Source organism: Lynx rufus, unplaced genomic scaffold, assembly GCF_022079265.1.
Source record: "Lynx rufus isolate CCGP_SWC_20201006 ecotype Redwood Valley unplaced genomic scaffold, mLynRuf1.p SCAF_7, whole genome shotgun sequence".
Classification (NCBI taxonomy): Eukaryota; Metazoa; Chordata; class Mammalia; order Carnivora; family Felidae; genus Lynx; species Lynx rufus.
The window spans coordinates 48,409,236-48,433,282 of NW_025814889.1; the positions used below are offsets into that span (position 1 = coordinate 48,409,236).

The window sequence follows — 24,047 nt, forward strand, 5'->3', positions numbered from 1 at the left end:
ATTCCTAAGTTTACTCTTGTATGGAGAAGCAAAGGACTGTCCAAAGGTGCTTTGAAGTGACAAAAAAATATATTAGTGCCAGTTGTGGGCACCTTCCAATGTTCTGAAAAAATCACTGATTTCTGCCAAACACTGTGGCCTGAAACTGAGCATCAAGCATGGGGGATGGTCACCCACAATCCTGCAATGAGAGAGAGAGAGAAAAGAACCATTGGCTCAGTTATGATCAGGTGACGTTGGGTGTCATGTACTACTTGTATTGCAAGACATCTCTTGTTTATCAAGTTAAAACTTATTAGAAATGCTTGCTCATCTGGTAGAACACATGCAGAACAAGTTAGTCACAATCCAAGGTTTTACTGGACTTTGTATTTACCGGGAAGTAACATTTGATCTTTGTCTCAGACCGGAGACAACTGTAGGTCCGTCCCGCCTCCCGTGGTAGAAGGCTACATGTGAAATCACCTCATGTGGAGCAGGTGATACTAAACATCAAGGTTTTTGGCCCTGAGCCACAGTGCTGGCTTTGCCTGACTTCAGTGCTGGGGAATTTAGCAAGCACAGTTTTTCAGCAAGCACAAGACGATGGCTGCAGCATTTCAGGGAAATGGCTGGAGCAGGTGGAAACACATTCACAGACTCAGTAAATTTTTAACTTTTATTCCTGCCTAACATGTAGCATGCTTCCTGCAAAAATTATGAGTTAAATATAGTTTAATGGAGAAAAGTTATTTAAGATATAATTGTGACAATTTAAAAAACTCCTCTCATGAATGCAGAAGGAAAATGAGTCAGTAAACAAAACAAAAACGAAAACAAAACAAATGAAGTAAGAACACAATCTCTTCAACCTAGAGATAGTACATCCATTCCTCTTCTTTCCCAGGTGGAAGCTCCCTGGAGTCACTGTTGAGGTCAGACTCCAGAGTAAAGGGTAATTTTTGTGCTGAGAGCGCACATCTGATTCATAGAGGCAAGTCTGTGTTCCAGACAGGGCAGCCAAGGCGAAGCAGAGTGTAGTATCCAAGTCTTCTATTGCATTAGGTCTCTGGGACACTTGAGGCCGCTAAGTGAGGCTGTACTTAATTTGCTGAGTCCTTGGACTTCATTTTGGTTTAAAAATGGGTGTTCTCCTCGTCTGTTGTGTTCAGCTGCAAGTATTCCAGAGTGCCTTTTTTGTAGCTGGCCACCCGTGTTGGTTTTCGGCTTCTTATCCCCGCCGCCTGTCTTTTCTGCAAAGAGTTGGCAATCATGTCGGAAAATTCGGCTTGCAAGCGCTGCTGATTCTCCCTGGAAAGAGAGTGGGGAGAAAAAATGGCACTTCTCAGCAATTCACACAGAATATTCCTTAGCTCCAGAACAATCAGTTCAGTTTACCCAAAAGAATGCTTATTTTATCGAATTCTTATTCGGAATGCTTATTCTGCACCAAACACCGGGAGTCCGGAGAATACAGAATGAGCCTTGCTTTTGACAAGTTTAAAAGAGCTGCCATCCCTGCTCTGTGTAATTGGAGAAAGAGCAGAATATATTTTGAGCGGAAAATTATATTTCAATTTCAAACTGAAACAACACGCTGCTTGATTTGGAAGTGCAGTGAGGTTTATGCAAGCCACCGCAGGGAGGAGAAAAGAAGCCACGACAACGAAAGGCCCCTGCAACATAAGCCTGAGGACTTGGTTCCACACATCCTGGAGCATGGCTCTTGTCTGAGGAAGGCTTAGAAGGGATGGTGGGTTTCAAGAGTTTGAAATGGACCTGGGGCCCAGAAAAGATCTGGGTTGTTTTGGCTTCTCTTCAGGCTTGCCGTCTATGTGGGTCCAGCATCTAGGGGTCTGCAAGACAGGGTCTCTGTGCCATAGCAAAAGCCACAGTAACAGCTGTATGACTTATTGCAGCAACGAAATGTGCAACTGGATGGTCATTTGAGTCATCTTCAAGGGAACTGAAACCTGTTCGTTAGACCTGAAACCTCATCTTCCTCCTCTCTGGGAGAACCCAAGCTCCACATGAAAACGCAGAACTGCAGTCCTGGGACTGGAAGAGGGCCCGTTTCCAGCAGCCCAGCAGAGAGCCGTTGGCAGCCGTAGAGATTAGGGTGCCTCTTTGCCCCAGCATGCTCCACTCATGCCCGAACCTGTCATGCAGGAGGTGAGCGGTCAACTACCCTCTGTTCTGAGCATGCCTGAAACACCCCATGTCTGGCAGCCAGAGGGGGAGGTTTCTAAACTTCTCGTGTATGTAGTCCCTGGCCTCTTATTCAATAGATCATTGCCACTAGCCAAGCTTTTTGCCCACAGTGAAATTCCTTGTATGTGGCACAGCTGTCAAAGCCAAGACTTCCACTCGCCTGTCCCCTCCCCACCACACCCACCCCCCAGCAGCTTACACAGTAGGAGGTGTTGGCAGGTTGTACTCCCGGTCCTTCACCCCCGTCAGCCAGTAGGTAGTCTCGGTTCCTCTTCCCTAGGGAGGCAAGCAAGGTGAGTGCCACAGAGGCCAGGGAGACAGGTCAGTTCCAGCCTGCCATTCTGACAAATAGTCATTTCCAAGAGACCTTTCCCTTCCATGTTTCTTATCACTGCCTACATTTCAGCACAGCACCTGTTCCCGATGTGATTCTCATCCTCTCTAGACAGATCTTCATTTCCAAGTGCCTTTTTGAAAATAAGCCTCTCACCCCCCAGACATGTTTGTTTTTTCCAAAGAAGAGTTCTCTTTTTTTCCCAAAGACATTTCAAAATGTCACTACAGGAACATCGTAAGAAGTCTAAATTAAAAAAGAAGGAAATTGAGGTACAATCCTGCTTCGCCAAGAAATTCAACTGGTTTTCATCACCTACATTTTCTTCTAGCCCTTTTCACCACAAGATTTTGTCACAAAAACTAGCCCTTTGCTAGTTTCCCCACCTTAAGCTTAAAAAAAATGAAAAATCACTCATCTTTCAAGCCAGTAGTTTGCTGGCTGTGTTTGGACCACAGTAATCTAGACACCGCTTCTACTCGGGTGGCAATGTTCTGTATAGAAAGTGTATTTATGGAGGACTCAAAAAGTAAGTGTGATATTAGGACACGTCTACATGAAAGGAGGCTTTTCCAAGTTGCAGTCACAGTGTAAAGGCCAGAAGCACTGTGGCTCCTGGAGACAGATCATTTTAGAGTTGGTAGTTGGCTTCAGACCAATCGTGAAAAGATTCTAAGGACCTTTGAAAAGTGGCCTGAGAGCCAAGTGGAGACATCTGGTGGCTCTGGAGGGTAGTTGTTCTGAATGTGAGGAACATGGTGGAGAGGAGAGACCGGTGGTTCTCAAACTTTGGTGTACGTCCCGATCACTGAGCACACTCACTAAAAATACAGATTCCTGATCTACATCCACAGAGGGCCTTCCGCAGCAAGCCTGGTGGAGAGTCTGGGCATCTATATTTTAGAAAGCACCCAGATGACACTGGATCAGAAGTCTGGGGACCACAGCTGGTCCACAGCTTCAGACTGGTAAAGCAATCCCTGGAGAGGTGGTTTTAGAGAGAAGCAGCATCTTGCAGTGAAAGCCTGGAAGTGAGTGAGGAGATGGGGGCTTTGACTTAAGTTAAATAAGTCCCGTCCCACACCTTAGCTCTCAGCTTTGCAGGAGGACTTGGGGACAAAACTTGGATGCATGTGGAAGAAATGATGGTGACATTTTATAACATATTGGCCCTAGTTCAAAATATTTAAAGGGTTCTGAGTTCACATTCTTTGGTGGTGGCTTCTCCTACAGGGGATCATGGGTGATCACTCTGGGGAGGGCAGAAAAGGATTCTTCATCTTCATTGAAGATGACATTATTGACCACTGGATGTCCATTGTCCAAGGAGGAGGGCCAAAGTGAGTGCTTTTTCTGGGTCTTCTGCCTGCGGATCCCTTACCTTTAAATATGTTTCCCCTCTCACTTCATATAGGAACTGGCATTCAGTTCTCTTCAGGATGGCTATTGTGGAGCCGCTCACATGAATTCTCAAGGCTGGAAATGCAAAACAGATCAATGAAAATCTGAACCATTTTAAAGAATATTATACAAACACATTTGTTTCCACTTGATTCAGGACATTTGTTACAGATGTTCTTGACAGCTGAGATGGTTTAGTGAAAGAACACTTAAAAATACAATCAGTGAGATAAATATCACACATGGGATGAAAGAGGGTCTGGCACTGCTTTTTGGGGTGCTGAGTGACAGGGTTCCTCAGGTTGTGCTCTACAGGTTCTCACTCTAGCACAGAGCGGTAGCCCCTGCACCTTGTCTTGGGTTTAGTTTGTGGTATGGAACTTGACAGCTGGAATTTGGTTTTGGGTCCCTGTGTATAAGTTCTAATAAGCAGCTTAAGTGTGGGCAGCAAGGTAGAGACTCAGGAGGGAGTTACAGGGTCATGATCTTCTTAAGTTGTACCCTTTGAGGATACTATTATCCTTCTCATAAATAGTTGGTGACGACATTCCCCGTTGTGGTCCACCATTGGTGCAGCACTTTCCCTCAATGGGTGCCACAGACAATGACAATAGTAGGAATAATCGCAATCCTATGTTGTCTGCCATGTATCAGAGGCTTAGCATACATCACATCAACTCCTTCCAGAAACCCTTCCAGCAAGCTTGGTATCCCATCCTCAATTTATTTCTTCAGCCTTCCGAAGCCTAGAAAGATGAGGTAGATTCCTCCCCAGCTTAGATAGTGACTTCTGTCATTATAATTATAACCAAATCCGTCTGGCCCCAACCTTATTCCTTCCTTTACACCATGATTTTCTAGTACAAATCAGTAGCAGGCTGTCGGTAGACTACCAAAATACCACTCTACCACCTGTGTTTTTGTAAGCTCCGCCCACGCCTATCAAAGCTTTCTTTCTCTTTTTTTAAATTGTATTTTTGAATACTTATTTATTTTTGAGAGAGAGCATGAGTGGGGGAGGGGCAGAGAGAGAAGGAGACAGAATCCGAAGCGGGCTCCAGGCTCCAAGCTGTCAGCCCAGAGCCCGACGTGGGGCTCGAACTCATGAACCGTGAGATCATGACCTGAACCAAAGTCGGATGCATAACTGACTGAGCCATCCGGGCACCCCTCTTTCTCTCTTGTATATATTTCTATTACTATCGCTGTCACCAATATTTATGGAGCATCTACTACATGTAGCTCATGGTGTCTCTGCCCTGCCAGGCAAATGCAATATAGGCTTTTGCATATAATAAATACTTACATTTTTCTTTATGAAAACCAATTCTTGGGCAAACTAAATTGGAATAGGAAAGTGAACCAGTGTATGCTCCATATCTAGCCCATTGAATCTTTTTTTTTAACTTGCATGGATCTATGCTAACTTTCATAACTATTCCAAGTAGAGCATACCTGAATGCATTTCAAATGAACCAAAACTAATGAAATAGCTTACCACTTAGCTAAAAAGTAAGAATACAATGATTCTCAGTAAATGGTAACAACAAAAGCAAATGCAGCAAGGACTGTATTGACACAGGCTCACGTCCAGTCAATGTGAAAGGTCATTCCTTCATTTCCCTTGTACTTTGCATGTCCCTATTGTGCATTTTATTTTGTAATTCCCCTCTGCTGGAAGCCACAAGCTTCCTCTAAGAAAAGCAATCTCCTTTCTTACGGAGGCCAGTGGATTCCATCCTAGAGGCTGTGTTGACGGTATCTCCAAATAGGCAATAACGAGGCATCTTGATTCCCACAACTCCAGCAGCACAGGGACCTGAAATGCACAGAAAGCAGGAAGTGGAAGCGGCAGAAATCACAGTGTGGAGTTAAGGTGGGTAAGCCTCTTTCTCAGGCACAGTGCCGAATCCTTCATTTTACGTAGAAGTGGATGGCAGTATGAAAAAGGAGCTGTGGCTTTTGTTTTAAATGGATGTATTCAATGAGGAAAATATGGTTGGAACAAGGCAAGCTTCTAGAAGGTGTTCTGCCCTAGCACAGAAAAGTACATTTGCACAAAACAAGAAGATATCCAGAGATCCAGGTTGCAAACGTGGGAAGTCGTTTTTAGTATTTTAATAGAAGGCTCTCAGGGAGAATGGAGACTCTCCCACACCACACTTCCCTGAGCTCTGAAATGCTGGAGGGCTTGGTACACTGGAAGGCTCAATGGCCAAATTTTGTTTTAGTTTATTTTTATTTACTCAGAGTAGCATTTCTTGGCCTGGTGAGCCAATGATGGAGAACCCAGAAGACAAGGACTTGGCATAATCATCTCTGAGCACTTCACATGTTAGGTGAAATGCAATGGGATGGGGGTGGGGAGGGCTGTGGCACAAGGGCATCCTGACAAGAACAGAAACCAAAGCAAGACTGGGCACAGCAGGATGTTAGGCAGGGAAGAAGGGTTGTTCATGAAGCATTTGTGTGAAATGACTGAATGCAAGGAGTTACACATTTTAGAAGTTCAAGATGAATCTAGAAACTGCAAAACTGGATTTTTGGATAACGGTAGCTATTGATTTTCTAGTCGGCTTATTGGGTTTTGATCTGTATGAGTTCCTTTGTAGATTTATCCTACAAATTCTCTGACCACACACATTGAAAAAGAATAAAAATACTGGATCTTCCTTTGAGTGCCGAGCCCTTCTTTGTTAGGTTCAATGCAAAACAGCACAAAATAGCCAACCGAAAAACAAACAAAAACACACAAAAACAGAACAACCTACAGAAGGCAAGGAGCAACAGAGGCTGCGACTTGGTCAGGAGATCTCTGATCTGTGCCTTCGGTGTGCTAGGTCTAATTACAGGTGACTCTTCACTTCAGAAATGGAGTAGATAAAGCTGGGGAAGGGCCTGGTAGCAGGAAATTCCTGCAGATATTAAGTCTTGTTTTCAACTATCAGTATTTAACCACAACCTCCTAATTTCTTAGGCCTAAACCTCTCCAGGTATGTGTGCCTAATATCTATTATCATTCCAGCCCAATGTGGTGGCATGTGGGCCCAGGTGCTGAGCTCAGACATTGAGTTGGTCACAGGGGAAAAGAGATTGGGCCAGGAACCAGACTTGGTTGACTTGGTTCAGTCAGCCTCCTTGACTTGGTTCAGTCAGCCCTGCTGCTGTCCCTCAGGCCTGGCATTTGTGATGGGTCAGAAAAGGGACCCCGTGCTGTTGCTGGCTAAGGAAATGCCGGAGAAGTCCCCTCCTGTGTACACAGAAACATCCCTAACACATGGTTGTGGACATGATTGGGGAAGAGTGAACATGGCAGAAATTTTTAACTTCCATTTACTGTTACTTTGAGAATATCACTGGTTCATTACTAAATCAAGAAATATTTACTGCCAGGCTCTGTGCTAGGCACTGTGGATACAGGATGACATTCGCAAATGCAGTGATCTGGTTCTTGCCACAGAGTCTGGAGTGATCTTGGGTTTTCTGTATTTTGAGTCTTCTGTGAGCCTTGGAGGGCAGAAAAAAGCAATGGCAAGAAAGTATAGGGAGGTGCGATTTAACACAAGGAAAGACTGTTAATCATTTTAACTATTTAATGATGGAGTGAGTTGGCTTTGGAAACTGAGTTTTGAGGGACTCCTGGGATTATTCTAAAAGTAGCTGTATTATTACTTGCCTTGGAACGTATAAAGATAATTTGTGCCTGATAAAGGATTAATCCAGATGACTTCTGAGTCCTCTCCAACTATATTTTTCTATAACATTTATAGCTGATGTTCTCAAATCTTTACATTCCTGGCTGAGTATCTTTCATGGTCTTTGAAGTGATCCATGTACTTTCAGTACTACTGAGGGGGTGAGGCGGACATAAATGCCTTTCATTATAGGAATTTTACCAGCTATTTTTTTCCCTGTAGATAATCTAATCCATGAAAGATACTATAAAAGTTTAGTGGGAAAAAAATGTGCAGAAGTTGGGGGCAGGAGACGGAAGGGATGGGGAGGAAACAAATAATATATATGAGGACTTAGGAAGAAATCTGGAGGCTGTTACTTCAGTCTGTGGTTGGTGTTTAGCATTCTAGGAGTCAGAGGTGCTGTAAAAGGTGGTGTTCCCTAGAACTCTCAAAGGATTGTCTCATTATATCGGGATATGTAACGGGATGAACTTCATGTGAAAATCAATCACATCTTAAGACCCTTTATCCTTTCTTATTTAGTTGGTGCACAGAGGTTTATATGTTCCCATTTGCTACAATGCTTAACTCCATACCAGAATGAACGCCAATACGAATCCATATTGGGAGACCGGGAAGATGCTCTAGCTCGAAGGTCCCCATGAAGCTGAGGATATCCAAGGCCATCTTGGCAATGTCTATTGCATGCCTATTGCCATTCCTCTTAGGCAAACCACTGGCCACCATGTAGGCATCACCAATGGTTTCCACCTGTGGAAATAGTTTCTCATTAGTGATTCTATCCCTTCAAAAGGCACAAGAAATTAAAAACAAGTAGTTGACTACGTATCAAAACAAAAGCTTTTGAGAACCCAGTCGGAGCATAGCCCTGTACACTTTTTCTGGGACTAGTTCAAGACCAGATATGCAAATTTCTTCACAGTTTTATAGTCTAGTTAAATGAATGATAAGTAATTTTGACCATATGAGAGTACTTTATAATAACATAAGTAATCTAGATGTGGTAACAATTCTTTTTTTTTTTTTTTTTCAACGTTTATTTATTTTTGGGACAGAGAGAGACAGAGCATGAACGGGGGAGGGGCAGAGAGAGAGAGGGAGACACAGAATCGGAAACAGGCTCCAGGCTCCGAGCCATCAGCCCAGAGCCCGACGCGGGGCTCGAACTCACGGACCGCGAGATCGTGACCTGGCTGAAGTCAGACGCTTAACCGACTGCGCCACCCAGGCGCCCCTGTGGTAACAATTCTATACAGTTTACATTATAATCTGAATGATGGCGTATAACATTTAATTACCAGAAAAGTCACCTTTAGCACTTAACATTTTATTTTTGATATCCTTTTTGACAAAAAAAAATTAATTGTAGTTTCCTCCAGGATGTAATGCACATTCTTATAGCATGGTGATTCTAAACACTTTTCTTGTAATAAACAAATTTGTATCAGCAGTATCCTACCAACATTATTCTTTGTAAATGACCTCTCTTTTTTTTTATGTTTTTATTTTTTATTTTTTTTATTTTTTATTTATTTTTTCTAAAAATTTTTTTTTTTCAACGTTTATTTATTTTTGGGACAGAGAGAGACAGAGCATGAACGGGGGAGGGACAGAGAGAGAGGGAGACACAGAATCGGAAACAGGCTCCAGGCTCTGAGCCATCAGCCCAGAGCCCGACGCGGGGCTCGAACTCACGGAGCGCGAGATCGTGACCTGGCTGAAGTCGGACGCTTAACCGACTGCGCCACCCAGGCGCCCCTATTTATTTTTTCAACGTTTATTTATTTTTGGGACAGAGAGAGACAGAGCATGAACGGGGGAGGGGCAGAGAGAGAGGGAGACACAGAATCGGAAACAGGCTCCAGGCTCTGAGCCATCAGCCCAGAGCCCGACGCGGGGCTCGAACTCATGGACCGCGAGATCGTGACCTGGCTGAAGTCAGACGCTTAACCGACTGCGCCACCCAGGCGCCCCAAATGACCTCTCTTTTAATGTTATTGTCATGGTTATATAGTTCACATTTGTTGACTAGTTAACTTCTCTTTGCCAACCGTCTCTGCAAGGCATAACCATTTTCTGTCCAACAAGAACTGTTGTTAATGTGGCTTTCTGGCCTACATAGGGTGAAGATGGGGCTAGGACAGACCCTAAAAGGGACACCTCTATGTGGGTAATAACCATTATGACAGACTGTCACATGAGTGACCTTTAAATTTTACTTGTAAGGATACAGTATTTCAGGCATATGGTTTATTTCAATAGTCTTCACAATAACCCACTGAGTTAGGTGTTATCATCCCGTTTTACAGATAGGTAAAGTTAAATGTATTTTATGAGGTTGTAGTTAGGTAGGGCCAAGTGGGATTTGAATGAAGAGCTCTATTTCTAAAGTTATTTGCTCCATATGCTCTGCTACTTTTCCAACATGAAAATGGGGGAATTCAATTGTCCTTTACTCTTCTGACTCAGGCAGTATTAACCCGAAACTGGTCAGCCCACCAGTCAGGTAACAGATCCAGTTCTGAACTTACAGGGTGTTTTCCCTGTTTTCCTTTAATCTTCTTTGAATGATGCTTGTTCTTTCAACAACAGCAACAACAACAACAACAAAAACAGATTCCTATTCTACTTGTTGTAACTCCAGTGTCTTTTCTGCTTCATTTGCAATCAGTCTAAACACTGTCCATTTCTTTAAAAGGTGATTTGAGAATACTAAATTTATTAGCTAAAATTCTTTCCTGATGACCTTTATGTTGTTTCCTTCACAGTGCTTCTTAAAGTCATGTGGGCATTTTGACTTCTGACCCTTCTTATTCTTTCACTTCCCTTCACTTTTAGCTCGTGTTCAACCACAAATTCATTAAACCTTAGAGAGGATAAGAGCTGAGTAATAATAGGAACCAATCAACTCGGGCTCTGCTGACATGGGGTGGTACAATCATTTCAGCCTGGGAGGTGATGTGGTTACCTTGTACACATCGTGGTGATCAAGAATGTGGTCAAAACTCTTATAGATGTCATTGAGCATGTCCACCACTTCCATGGGGGTGCTGTATTTGCAGATGGTGGTAAAACCTACAATGTCACTGAAGTAGATTGTAACTTCCTCATACAATTCAGGCTCCACAATGCCTTTCTCCTTCAGAGACTTGACCACCAGCCTAGATGAGAAAGGGAAAAAATGCCTTCAACTTCAGTAATTTTTTTTCTTATCTCGCATAAATCTGTGAGACAGTAGTAATTGTCCACAAAGCATCCTAGGATTTGGGATTTCCACTGAAAGGAGTGACTAGGAAGCAAAGATAGGCTGCACATACTGAATATAGGAATAGAATATATACATACACATATGATACATGTATTTGAACTCAGATGTATATATGCAGGTTTAGCATTAACTTAGTACTTGGCTATTAACCCTTATATGCATGTACATATAACTCTAGTACCTACGTAACCCTCATATGTATACATACTTGTCCACTTTTTACCACTTTGTTGATTGTCAGCCTCTTCTAGATGTTGCTCTACATCCAGAAGCTGAGGAGAGTGTGTCGTTAATGTAAGAGGTTAAATCACTACAGCTATCAGATCTGGCTTTTTCATCAGAGCCAAGGGTTTTGTATCCCAAGCATATTTAACATGGTATTGTTTAATATCACTATAAAGGAACAATGCACTTAAAAATTAACTTTGATATATTCTGAACGAGAATTCATTTGATATGTTTTTGGGTCCTTTAAAAAGCAAAGTCAGTCACCATGTAAACACACGTTAAAATTATGGCAAAACTGCAGAAGTCAAATAAAAGCAACTAAGAATATCTCTGTTGCAGAGATAGAAGAAATAGTATATCAGACTCAGAATTAAGACAGAACCGTAAGAAGGAACTGCACTTCCTTGATGTGCCAATTGCCTAAATGGAGTAGAACCGACATGAGGCTGGATGCTCCCTGTCTGCCCTTGGGATGGCTCTGTAAAGGACTCAAGTATGGAACCATTAGAATCAGAACATGGCCACTGGGAGGTGCCATAGAGGTCATTGATAACCCTGAGGCTTAAAAAGTATGACTTTCACAAGGTCCCACAGCCAGTATTAGAACTGAAGCAGTATTAGAACTCACAACATCCTCCCGCCTTTCAGTCTTTTTATTGCACGGCATCTCCTCCACGACCCAGACCTTGGATATTCATGGAGATGGGGATGATCTGGAGGCATGCCAATTGTGTCCAAATAGCAATGTCTTCCATTCTCCCAGAAGACAGCTCATTAACCACAAGGACAGGCAACATTCCTTTTGAGAACCTCCAAAGCATCAAGGGAATTTTTTTCCATTGGTGCGATGACAAAGCCTGGGACCTTTAAGAAACACCCCTTTGGTGTGGCTGATTGGATTCTCAGGGGTCACTTCTGGGGTGGTTTTTCTTGACATGCCCAATATAAGGGTGCAAATTTTTTGAAGGATACATAAATATAATCATAAAATTGGATATTTCACCATTTTTGCCCTTCATATTACTGCTTATATCTGAAAAGTCATATAAGCTTGGGAAATAGTACACAAAGAGAGGAACGAATGTTGGTAGATAAATGAAGGGCTGTGACTTAACACAGTGAGCTTTGGTAACAAGCTGTTGCTGACACAGATTAGCGAACACAGTAAATGTCTTAGAAAGGCCTCCCACAAGAAGAAAAAACTTTATTTTAACATCTCAAAAGCCAAGAGGCACTGTTTAAGTAAGCAGTTAAGTAGAATCTGGTTCCTACATGCAGTCTTAGTTTATTGACAATCTTGCTGTAAATACTTCTTTTTGATTCTTCTAAGTTATTGTTCATGTACATTTTAATTTTCTTTTACAAATATATTTTTACATAAATTATCAGACAGTTGCACTGGAATCATGGTGTATTGCAGCTATTGAAGAGATCTGTGTTATATAACCTGTGGCAATCCAATAAAACATCTACCCCTGGAGATGAAAAGTAGAGCATAGGGAATATAGTCAATCCTATCGTAACAATATGTCTACGGCCATACCACCCTGAACGCGCCCGAACTCGTCTGATCTTGGAAGCTAAGCAGGGTCGGGCCTGGTTAGTACTTGGGTGGGAGACCTATCGTGACAATAACGCTGTATGGTGACAGGTGGTAACTTCGCTTACTGTGGTGAGCACGGAGTAATACGCAGAATCTCAAATCACTCTGTCCTACACCTGACACTAGTATAACATTGCATGTCAACTATACTCAAAAGTTAAAACTACCATCTAGTGATCAAAGTGGCACATTACAGCAAAGGTAAGATAAAAATCTGAGGCAGTGAGCCAGCTGTTTCAAATCATTTGAGTAACAGTATTGGTTAAAACCACGGATGATGACACCCTGGGAAAGGCAGCCAGATTGTCTGGATGTTGTTTTTGTTACAACTCAGCACTAAAGGCCAGGCAAGGAAGTATGCATCTTAAACCTAGCATTTATGAAGCTCTGATAGAAATTGCAATCTCTGATGGGAATATTAAGGGCTCCAGCCTATTACCAGGGCACCATTTCCAGGCTGTTCCTTGGCATTCTGAGGGCACACAGGTCCTGCAGTAGGCCTCCTTCAGGCACAGATGACTGAACACAGCATGTTGGTAACTCCTACCCTCGTCACTCGGGTTTGTCAAAGAGAAACTGTTCTATTGAGAAAACAGCTCATACAATCTCAAAATCATCCTTTTGCTAACATAGAGCTGATACTCTAAATGAAGCATGGGCTCAAAATAAAACAATAATGAACACAAGTTATATATAAAAGTCATGGCTACTATGTACGATAATAACAGCCATGGACATTCCAGACTCTGGGCTAAGTACCTTATATCCTGAGCACTATTTCGGGAAATTCTTAGGGCTAGCCTGTGAGGTACAAAAGAAACTGAGGCTTAGATCATGTAGGTAATTGTCCAAGACTGTACATGGGTAGTCAGTGGTGGGAACACAGTTTGAATTCAGGCCTAGCTGACCTCAGCTTCCACGATTTCACCCAATGCTGGACTGTCTAGCTTAGGCTTCCTCTAACAAAACAGTTTATTCTACTTGAACGAGAAGAGACCATTACCGCTCACTTGTGACACTTAAGGGCCCCTCGGCCAAAGTCTGTTTTCTAGCTCCACATTTTAACTTCTTGCTTCTCTTAACATTTCTTTGTTATTATCTGAGTACTAACACTCACGAAACTTTAAGCTGTATAGGGATTTCAACCTTACTTCCTTTCTCTTTATGTCCTGGCTGTGATACTGTTTCACAAAACAGACGCCAGCCCATAGATGCCTCTGTGATGAGGCATCTGATATGTGGCCCCCCCACCTCCTCCACTAATGACTGTTCCTACTCCTTGTAATTTGGCTTCTACTTTGAGGTGAAAAGAAGAAAAGAAATGGGTAGTTAGTGCCTACAAGTGCCTTATGGCTCACAGAATCCAGAGGAAAATTTTAATTTCCATTTTGAGATTAGGGAGAGACAGACAGTGACCTACCACAGGTCCCAGACTTAGTAAAAGTGGCAAAGTGTTAGAACCCTGGCCGTGCTAACTCCACTGCCCATGCTCTTTCTGGGGCAACACACAGCCGCTTGCAAATAACTTTTTGGGGGGCACCTGTGTGGCTCAGTCGGTTGAGTGTCCAACTTTGGCTCAGGTCACGTCATGGGTTCGTGGGTTCGAGCCCTGCGTCAGGCTCTGTGCTGACAGCTCAAGAGCCTGGAGCCTGCTTCAGATTCTGTATCTCCCTCTCCCTCTGCCCCTCTCCTGCTCACGCCCTCTCTCTCAAAAATGAATAAACGTTAAAAAAAATTTAAATTTAAAAGAAAATAATCTTTTTCTTCTAGATATTTACAGTACAGACCAGAACAAGTCTTAGCAAGGTATGTGTATTTTTTTTAACTGAATAATCTGTTGAAGAATGGGCAAAAGGGAACAATCTTATGTAGATACAAGGGAAACAAAACAATACTAGAAGAAAATGCTGACGCTTTCAGCTATAAGAAAGAAGGCATGGCTGTGGAATCATGAGAAACTACACTGGCAAGAGAACCTGCCTTACCTTGGAAGCAACATAAAATTGAGTCTGTCAGCTCTGTCCCTCTCTGCCTTGTACAGCTGCGTCCTTTCCTCCACCAGATGTTCCAGGTTTCGAGAATACAGCTGTAGACGTCGGATCAAGGTGTCCATATAACTTTCATTTTTTTTGTCGTGAAATAGGCTGTAGGTAGTAATAAAGAGTTGCTACAAATTATTAAAGCATAAACATCCAGTAAAATAGTGGACAAATGTGATTAAAAAGTTATAAAGCAAAAAATAAAATAAAAAGGGTCAACACACGTTAAAAAAAATTAGCCTCAGGAGAAATTAAAGAAATAGAAAGAGACATAAGATATATTTTTAAAGTTTATTTATTTATTTTGAGAGAGAGAGAATCCCAAGAAGGCTCTGTGCTGTCAATGAGGAGCCAGATGCGGGGCTCAATCTCATAAACTGTGAAATCACTACCTGAGCTGAAACCAAGTCGGTCGCTTAACTGACTGAGCCACCAAGGCGCCCCTAGAAATAGACACAAGATTTTTTAAAAATTAAACCAAATGTTAGAGTAGTGGTAATAATGGAGGTAAGGAGGAAAAACATCCACTATGATCTTCCTGGAGGGCAGTGTGGCAAAATGTGTCAGAAGCTTTAAAAGTACACACACTGATCAGTTCACCAGCACTTCTTCTAGGAACTAGCCACAGGAAACCACAAGAATGTGCTGAAAGGTAACTACAGAAAAGTCACAGCAGTCTTTATAACAGCAAGCGTTTGAAAATAACCCAAACGAGTAACAAAACGTAACAAAAATATTACGACACAATGGAATATTACGACACAATGGAATATTCGTGCATTGTATAAAATACAAATTAGAACAGTTAAAGATACAGAAAGACGCTACCTCTATATTAAGTAGAAAAGTTGATAAAACAGCAAAAATTATAATTTTAATTTTTGAAAACCAGTAGCCATCTATTGATAAATAGGTGATGTTTTTCCTTTGTTTGCTTATTCCTATTTTCTAAAATTAAAAAATTTTAATAACGATTTACAATAAAGGGAGAATCTTTTTTTTTTTTTTAAAGGCACTAGAAGTGATAAATACAAGTATAAGAGAAGGACCGAGAAAAGCAAAGCTGAGCCTTCTGTTTTCTCCTTGGAACAGAAAGCTTGGGTCCTCTGCTTTGGATTCTGTGTCTCCCTCTGCCAATCCCCCTCTCACATTCTCTCTTTCTCTCAAAAATAAACAAACATTAAAAAAAAGAAAAAAGAAATGAAAAAAAAAAAAAAAGAAAGACTGGGTCCTAAAGCACAAAACCTAACTCTGGATGATCTTGTTAGGCCAAGGACACTTCGAGAAGATGCCAGCTTTCTTCGACGCTGGGACACATTGCAAGCCTTGGTGCAGAGCTCAGTCAGGAGGTACATTGTCTGTAAGTTTGTTCAGTATCGAGATAATGTTTATACCATCTACAGCACCATAGAAGGGGTTGAATAAATACTACTATTTCATTATTACAACAACGATTTAAGTTACCACTTCTGCCCTCAAGGAGAAGATGGCCTCCATCATAATCCCCTGAGGTGGGGAGGGATGTTTGTTAAAATTTCAATACATTTCTGAGTCTACCTCAGACCTACATAACTGGAAACCGCTAGGTCTGGGATTATGAAACAGTATTTTTTAACAAGTTCCCCAGGGAGGTTTTCCTTGAAGCCACTAGTATAGAGTCTAGTTGGGTGAGGGAGCAGGTGTAAGGAATAAAGATAGATGGTCTCCCTTTGTGATGAATTGATTCAATTAAAACAGTTTTCTCAACCCTGACTGCATATTCTAATCACCCAAGGAGCTATTATAAACCCCTATGCCAGCCTGCACCCCAGACCAATTACGTCAGACTCTCTGGGGCAGGGCTCAGGCACTGTTGTTTTTTTTTAACATTCCTGCCCCCCCTCCTGCCTGGTGATCTCAATGGGCAGCCAAGTTTGAGAACCACCCTATTAAAGGCTATGTATCAGGGGCCCAGTTTATCTTCATGAGTTTACATTTCACTTATCACATATACAGTCTCATCGGATCTTAGTAAAATGTCTGTGAAAAAATTAAAAAATGAGCAAGAATTACATCATTTGTTATTTTCTGCTCCTTCCACACAAATGACAGATTAGATGTACCCTTCAATGACCACTTTCATGATTTCACTTGACCTCATCTCAGCCCTGGGCTTTTAGGTTCAATAAGTATCTGAATCTTTGACTTAATGAGAAGTATGGAAAATAAGAGCTGGAAGGAATTGCAGAAATCATCCTATTCAAGTCCAGTTTTAATAAAAAGAAAATTGACATCCAGTTAGGGTAAGCACTTTGCCCAATGTCCTATAGCAAGCTATTACCAGACCCTAGTCTAGAAGCTGGATCTCCTAATCTCTTCGCTGTTATTTTTTTCACTCTAGCTGAAAACACGGAAAATCTAGAATTCAACCTTACTGGATAATTGTGTGCTTTTTTTGTTTTTTTAAAATTTTGGACCCTGAATTAAAATCTGATTCATGGCACAAGGCTTAAGCACCTAGGGCCACAGTTTCTGATTTTAAGATTTTAAGAACTTCTTGATCTTAAGAATGATCTAGTGGCTTTGCAAATACTCAGGACTCGTGCTAGACTTCTAATTACCTCCAGAAGGGTCAGGGAACTAGATTTTTAACAGACATATTTATGATCAGCCAGAGTTTATATATTAACCAGGCAAGTTTTGCCCTTGGCTATTTAACTTTTCAAGTGATTATTCCCTGAGAAAATGGTCTGTTGGTCTCCATCTCATTTTAATTTTTTTGAGACAGGGGTTGCAGTCTGGGGTTTTTCATTAGAACAGGCATTCTATTCTGAGGTGCCACTGGATGTCAACTATTATTAGAAAAATCTGAAATAAGTGAGGAAAAGCAAAAATTTCAGCAATACCCAAATATCTTGGCCAACGTAGACTCAATTTTCTTGAAATCTGGTCTCTTCTCTGGATCTTCCTCCCAGCAGTTTTTTACAAGTAGATAGACCTGAAAGAAAGAAGGGGTGGATTTGCTCAGGGGGTGGTATCTTCTCCTATTCTCTTCCCTTGATGGGAGTAATTGAGGCAGGGAGTATTTTTTTTTTTTTTTAAGTTTATTTACTTTGAGAGAGTGAGAACCTGAATCCAGGGTGAGTGGCAGAGAGAGAGAGAGAGATGGGAGAAGAGAACGTGAAGCAGGTTCCACACTGTCCGTGTGGAGCCCCACGCAGGTCCGAAACCAAGAGTAGGCCACTTAACCCGCAGAGCCACCCAGGCGCCCTGAGGTAGGGAGTATTTTTAAAACATCGCAACTCTGACAATGAGGCTGAGATTGCTTAGTTCCCCTCAGTCTGTCTCCGCACCACCTTGCCTCACCCGTCCCTTGGGCCCTAAATTAATGAAAAATGTGATATGGGTTTGGATGGGGCTGGATTGTCGGCAGAAAATGCTTTACAGAAGTTTGCAGGGTTTATGTGCAGTGGGTATGAGGCAGTGACTCTAATGCGAATCTCTTCCGCAAGGGCTTCCAACCACAGCGACCAGCGGAATCACCCCGAGAGGTTTCCAGTTTCCTGTGCTCACGCTCCACCCCAGAAGATTCCAATTCCCAGCAGTCCCGCCTTGTCTGAGTCAACCATGGTCTGGAATCAAACAATCCTACTGCTGACAAATCGTCAGAAGGTCCATAGTAACCTAGTGAAACCTCACAAGGCCTGTGCTTGCGTCATTCACCTCACTTCATCTCGTCACGTGAGCACTTGATCATCTCACGTCATCACAAGAAGGGTGAGCACAGTACAAAAGGATATTTTGAGAATGAGACCACGTTCACATAACTTCTATTACAGTATATTGTTATATTGTTACAGTTGTTCTATTTTATTATTATTCTTGTCAGTCTCTGACTGTGCCTAATTTAGAAATTAAACTCTATCAAAGGTATGTATGTCGAGGAAAAAGCCTAGTATATAGAGGGCTCAGTACTATCTGCAGTTCAGGTATCCACCGGGGGTCTTGGAATGTATCCCCTGTAGATAAGGAGGGACGACTATATACTTTTCTATTATTTTTAGATGTGGGCATATTCATTTTTTAATCAGTAGGTGGTATTTATAAGCCTAAGAAGTATATGACATGGACATCTTGATCTTTTAGCTCCTAAAAATTGAGAGGGCGATATGTGCTTCAGAAGCCAGGTCTTGAGTTGGGAGAGGTGGAAAAGGACATGGGGCTGATGACGGTGCCCAAAGAGAATGTCTGAGTCCTGGCCCCTGAATCCAGTGCATGTCACCTTATTTGGAAAAGAGGTTTGTGCAGATGTGATTCAGTAAAGGACCTTGCAATGGGAACATTATTGTGGACCACCTTGGTAGGCTCAGTGTAGTCTCATGAATCCTTATACAGGAGGGAGGTAGAGGGAGAATAGACAGAAAAGATGAAAATAGAACCATGGAGGCAGAGATTGGAGTGTTGTGGCCACAAATCAAGGGACGTCAGTAGCCATCAGAAGCTTCTGGAAGAAGCAAGAAATGGATTCTCCCCTAGAACCTCTGAAGGAAGCATGACCTTGTTGACAACTTATTTCAGACTTCTGGCCTCCAGAACTATAAGGCATAAATTTCTGCTGTTTCAATCCACGAAGTTGCTGGCAATTTGTTATAGCAACACACAAAACTCATGTAGGGAAATGCACTCACTTCCAGTTCTTTCTCCTCTGCCGTTTCCAGGAACAGATCTGGGCGGAAGGGTTTTACTCCATTGGAATTCTCTACTCTGAAAATCTTCTCTGATGGGATGAGAATTATGCAAATTACAAGAAAGAATACAGCATGAAAAAATTTTAGCAGCAGCCAGACCCTGAATTGGTTCACCCACCCTGGATGGGTACCCAGTGAAAATATGGCAGAGCCCAGGCAAGCACTCAAAGAATGAATGACCACCAGGCGAGGGGTCTTATACCCACTTATACCCAGGGGGTTATTAGCTTAAGTTAAGGTTACTAAGTCTCTGAAACTTAACTTGAATACCACTACCTTTAGTATATTTCCTCCAAGAGTCTAGCCTGCCCTCTCTACATCCCTTAGACCCCCACCCTCCAGAGAGTTAAGACCTGGGACATAATAATTACACAGTAAGCAACGGATGGATGAATGGAAGGAAGCATTTCCCCCTTGAGAAGACCTGTGACAAAAACTATAGATCTTCTCTCAGTAAGAACTAAAATACATATGTTGTGCCACGAGAGTGATATAGCTCAGGTGTTAAACAGACACACATCTTTTCTTAGAATCAGAAAGGAAGGGGGGGGGGACTGCAAGGCAAGAGTCTTCAACCGACAATAATACTGAGAGTAACGACACCTGGTATGTTATATGCTTTTCAGAGCATTCTACCATTCTTCCTGTCAACCCCTCCAATACCCCTGTGTGACGTGCAGTGGAGATATGCCATTACTTCTGCGGATGAGGGGACTGAGCTGTGGTCACAAAGAGAGGAGGGTCTTGGTCAGCCTAGAATGCAGGCTCCCAGAGAAGGCAGATGGCTGAGTCCAACTCTTACCATTCTCATCCCGGCAGCTCAACGTGTAGAAGGTTTCTCTCCGCAGGATGATCTCCTGGGCAATGATCCCATAGCTGTACACATCTCCTTTCTGGGAGATGCTGGCCTGGCGGAGGTGCTCCGGGGCTGTCCACAGGTCTGTGAATTCAGCATTGAGATTGCAAAGTTGAGGGAGCTGAGCGGCTCGTAGGTCTCCAACCTGCTTTTGTTCTTTAAGTCCCTATCCCATGCACCCTGAATATGAGTGGCCCTGAACTTAAACGTCCCAAACTTTTGAGGGGTTTATGCTAATGCTGGTGATAGGGAGAGAATGCACACTTGCCTCTTGAGCTGACTATATAATGCCAGGATTTGGGTGAGGTCACATGGCAATGTGGTCCCTAAAACTTCTAGAATCATAGTCCTGAAAACCCTCGAGCCTACCTAGACTAGCACTTGGTGTATAGGAGTGCTCAGCAAATATTTGTAGAACGACTACAGTAGAATATGAAAGGCTGAGGATTTAATAGCTTGTGGCACATATGGCATAAACCTATGAAAGCCTTCATAAATAAAAAATACATAAATTTATGTTTTTATTATAAAATATAAAATACGTATACTATATGTATATTATGTAATATGGAACATATTATGTATAACATATATGCATACCCATTGAAACACATTTAAACAAAGAGCCTATCAGTGATATTTTGCAGGTTGGACATACTCACAGCCTCCAAATCAGCTACTGGCCACAGATGTGTTTTCTTGTGTTCCCACAGTATTCTTGAAAAAATAATGCATACAGTTTTCTCACATTTTACTCTGTGCCTGCTACTCATTAATGCTTCACACAAGTGAAGTGTTCCTGTGTTCTGTGCTTGGTTCCTATAGACACTTGGGATTTGGACCCTATCACCTAACTTAAATAGTAACACCAAGGGCATACATTCAATTTCTCTCCATCCCTTGCAAGTTTTCTAGGATCACCTAACTCCTTCTAAACTTTCTGAGATTTTCTTTTTCAATGAAAAAAATCTTTAAATTCATGTGAGGTATGATACACTTATGCTGAGGCACATTTCCCTTGTTTGGTTTTCCATCCAAATGTTCATTGCCTTTTTGAATTTATGTCTTGTTAATTTGTGTGATTTGTGATTCATATACAATTGATCCTAATGGTTTGGGGTAGAGGACAGGTAAGTGGATGAGCTTACGTTAAAACTTCAGGTAACTGACAGCACAGATTTGCAGGTATAACTGAGTGATGTTTAAGAGGATAGCATTTGATCGGCAATTCATCTGATTTTGTGTCGTGGTGAGTCATCTATTAAAGGAGACTTGTTCCACCACAGATGAACCATGCTTGACACATGGTAGGTCTTCTTCAAGCACTGATTGGATTGAGTCCAGTGTCATCCTATGCTTGATGAGACTGAAGAAGTAGGGGCGGAATTGTAATTTTACTTTTATTGAGAGAAAATGAAAGGATTGCAAAGTAGAATTAGAAATCGAATTTAGGTTTTTGGATTTGGGTGGTATTTTGAGGCTTTGTGGGAGTGCTATATTTCTGAGGCTGTTTAACCCCGAGTTATAGTAAAGAATGGGTAAATGTTCAACATGAAAAGCTCTTTATACAAGATAAATCACTTTTCTTTGTGTTTCTCTTTTGGCCCTTATAACAATCCAGAAAGGGATAGGTAAGAATATATTTTACTAATAAGAGTGTTTTTTTTCCCCATTATCATAATCACAGATAAATGAATGACAATTTGGAAATAGGTCTTCTGCCTTGTATTCTATCTTCTTGGGCAAATCTCAGCCTCTGAGCCTCAATTCTGACTCATACAAAGGAAGAGTTAGACTAGATGATTCCTAAGGTCTCTCACTACCCTCACCTTCTCTATTTTTTCACCCTGTTCTGCTTCCACAGCCAGTAAGTTCTTCATGATTTCCTCACTGATATCCAGAAACACATGGATGAAGGAAACCCACAGAAGAGATTTGTTCAACTCAAGAAGCACTTGTTGAAAACTGGCAAAAACTGACAAGGGTGAAGTGCTGGAGAATGAGCCAGCTGTTTCCTCTTGTGGCTCCAAGTGTTTATTTTCTGATCAGTATCACCACTCCCTGACCACTTGCGAGAATTTTTTTTTTAAGTGGGGAACTAGTAAAAATGTCATTCCTTACAGACCTTTTGTTGGAGGCAAAATGGAACTGCAGCCAAAATCAGTGATCTTTACCACCATTCTACTGTCTACCACACAGTTGGTGGATTTCAGGCGACCATGGACTTCGGTCTTACTGGAGTGCAGGTATGACATGCCCTGTAATTTTTCAGATGGCAGGGAAACAAAGAGATATGACACTCTTCAGCTGCTTGGTTATCTTAAAGAAAGTAATAACGTTTTGAAAGCATTTCAGCATGCAGACAGAATCACACCACTAGAATTTAAATTTAGTTCCATGAATTCTCCTTTAAAAATATTGTTAATGCCCTAATACTTGCCTAAGCACTGCATCTTAAAAGGCAATTGTCTAAATACTCTGGTTAAACAGTTATGCAGTATATGAAACAAAGGGTTGATTCTAATTTTTTTTTAAGTGTTTCTGCTTACCACTTAGTCTGTGATCTTGGGGTGTATTTCTGGTTTTCTACCTCAATAAAAATACAGACTTGCCCTTCTGAAGGGAGGGGCAATTCAATTACGAAAGGGCAAGCCTCCCCAACCCCGACCCTTTTTTTTTGGTGTGGGGAGGTGGGGTGTGGTGCTGCTGTGCTTCCCTCTGGTGGCCAGAGGTGTCACTGCAGAAATTGGTCTTCAGCCTGGATCACAGGAGTGAAAAGTGGCAAAGAGGGTGGGTATCGTACAATCTTTTTAAAACCGATTCTGGTCCTAGATGACTTTCAGGCTATTTAAGGCTGTATCAAACAGCTCAATCTTGGGATTGACTTGTCTTCGTTCTTGAATGAGGCCGCTGGCAGCCACTTCCTTTTTTCGTATACTATCTGGGAATACACATGTCCAAATTCATTAGTGCCTTGAGCAAGAGGGTTGCCTGTCCTGAACATTTTCTCTTAAAAAGACTGTTGTCTTGCCTGAAGCGTAATATGATTTTGATTTCCAGCAAATCTATGAAAATGTGTACCCCAAGTTCAGAGCAGGAAAAACATAATAATAAAAAGTAGTAGCTTGGATATCGAACATTTATTTATACCAAATATCACATGAAGTACGTGCATTATTTATGAAATCCTCACAACAACCCTCTGACATAGGTACTATTTTTATTATCATTTTATGGATAAAGAAACCAATGCTCAGAGAGGTTGAAAACTTGCTAGACCTGTTTTCCTATGTTTAATTTTCATAAATGTCTCTTTTGTTTGTAGGTCTCTTACCTTAGCAATGTCATACAAGACCGAGATCTTAAACTCCCAATCCATGAATGTACCATCAGGGTAGGAGATGGTGTCATTTAAAACTTCCTGAACAGCAGAAAAATAAAAGGAAGAAACTGTTGGAAGGAAGGATCCTGTGGAGATTGTTATAGGCTAATAATGATCTTGTAATCATGAGGCCTGGGGCTCAGAAACAAACTGAAATGCCATTGTCCTGTTTTCCCTGAACATGTATTTCTTTCCTTTCCTATGAAACATCAGGTGGCTGTCGCCATAATAAAATGAGGAGGAGATACTCATCGTATTCCAAATCCTGGTTCTTCCGCCAGACAGGGGGCAAGGAATGAGCAGACACCTGCCTGGAGAATG

The 24,047-nt window shown here is 41.9% G+C and overlaps 1 protein-coding gene and 1 long non-coding RNA gene across 3 annotated transcripts in view; one reads left to right on the forward strand and one right to left on the reverse strand.

Annotated features, from left to right (window-relative positions):
* Positions 1–1,022: 1,022 nt before the first annotated feature.
* Positions 1,023–24,047, reverse strand: part of GUCY2C (guanylate cyclase 2C) — an 82,396-nt gene continuing 59,371 nt past the window's right edge. For both annotated transcript variants that reach the window (XM_047065800.1, XM_047065798.1), the window contains exons 16-27: positions 23,679–23,765; positions 22,470–22,602; positions 20,291–20,428; positions 19,429–19,517; positions 17,647–17,738; positions 14,708–14,866; positions 10,592–10,784; positions 8,199–8,373; positions 5,646–5,744; positions 3,906–4,000; positions 2,390–2,466; positions 1,023–1,290 (exon numbers count right to left, since the gene is read on the reverse strand). In XM_047065800.1, coding sequence (XP_046921756.1) covers positions 1,116–1,290; positions 2,390–2,466; positions 3,906–4,000; positions 5,646–5,744; positions 8,199–8,373; positions 10,592–10,784; positions 14,708–14,866; positions 17,647–17,738; positions 19,429–19,517; positions 20,291–20,428; positions 22,470–22,602; positions 23,679–23,765 — 1,512 coding nt within the window. In that variant the 3' untranslated portion in view covers positions 1,023–1,115. The remainder of the gene's footprint in view (positions 1,291–2,389; positions 2,467–3,905; positions 4,001–5,645; positions 5,745–8,198; positions 8,374–10,591; positions 10,785–14,707; positions 14,867–17,646; positions 17,739–19,428; positions 19,518–20,290; positions 20,429–22,469; positions 22,603–23,678; positions 23,766–24,047) is intronic.
* LOC124501539 (uncharacterized) lies at positions 16,024–23,966 on the forward strand. The gene is made up of 4 exons (XR_006959783.1): positions 16,024–16,121; positions 18,253–18,517; positions 22,209–22,590; positions 23,670–23,966. It is a non-coding gene; the product is annotated as an uncharacterized LOC124501539 (long non-coding RNA).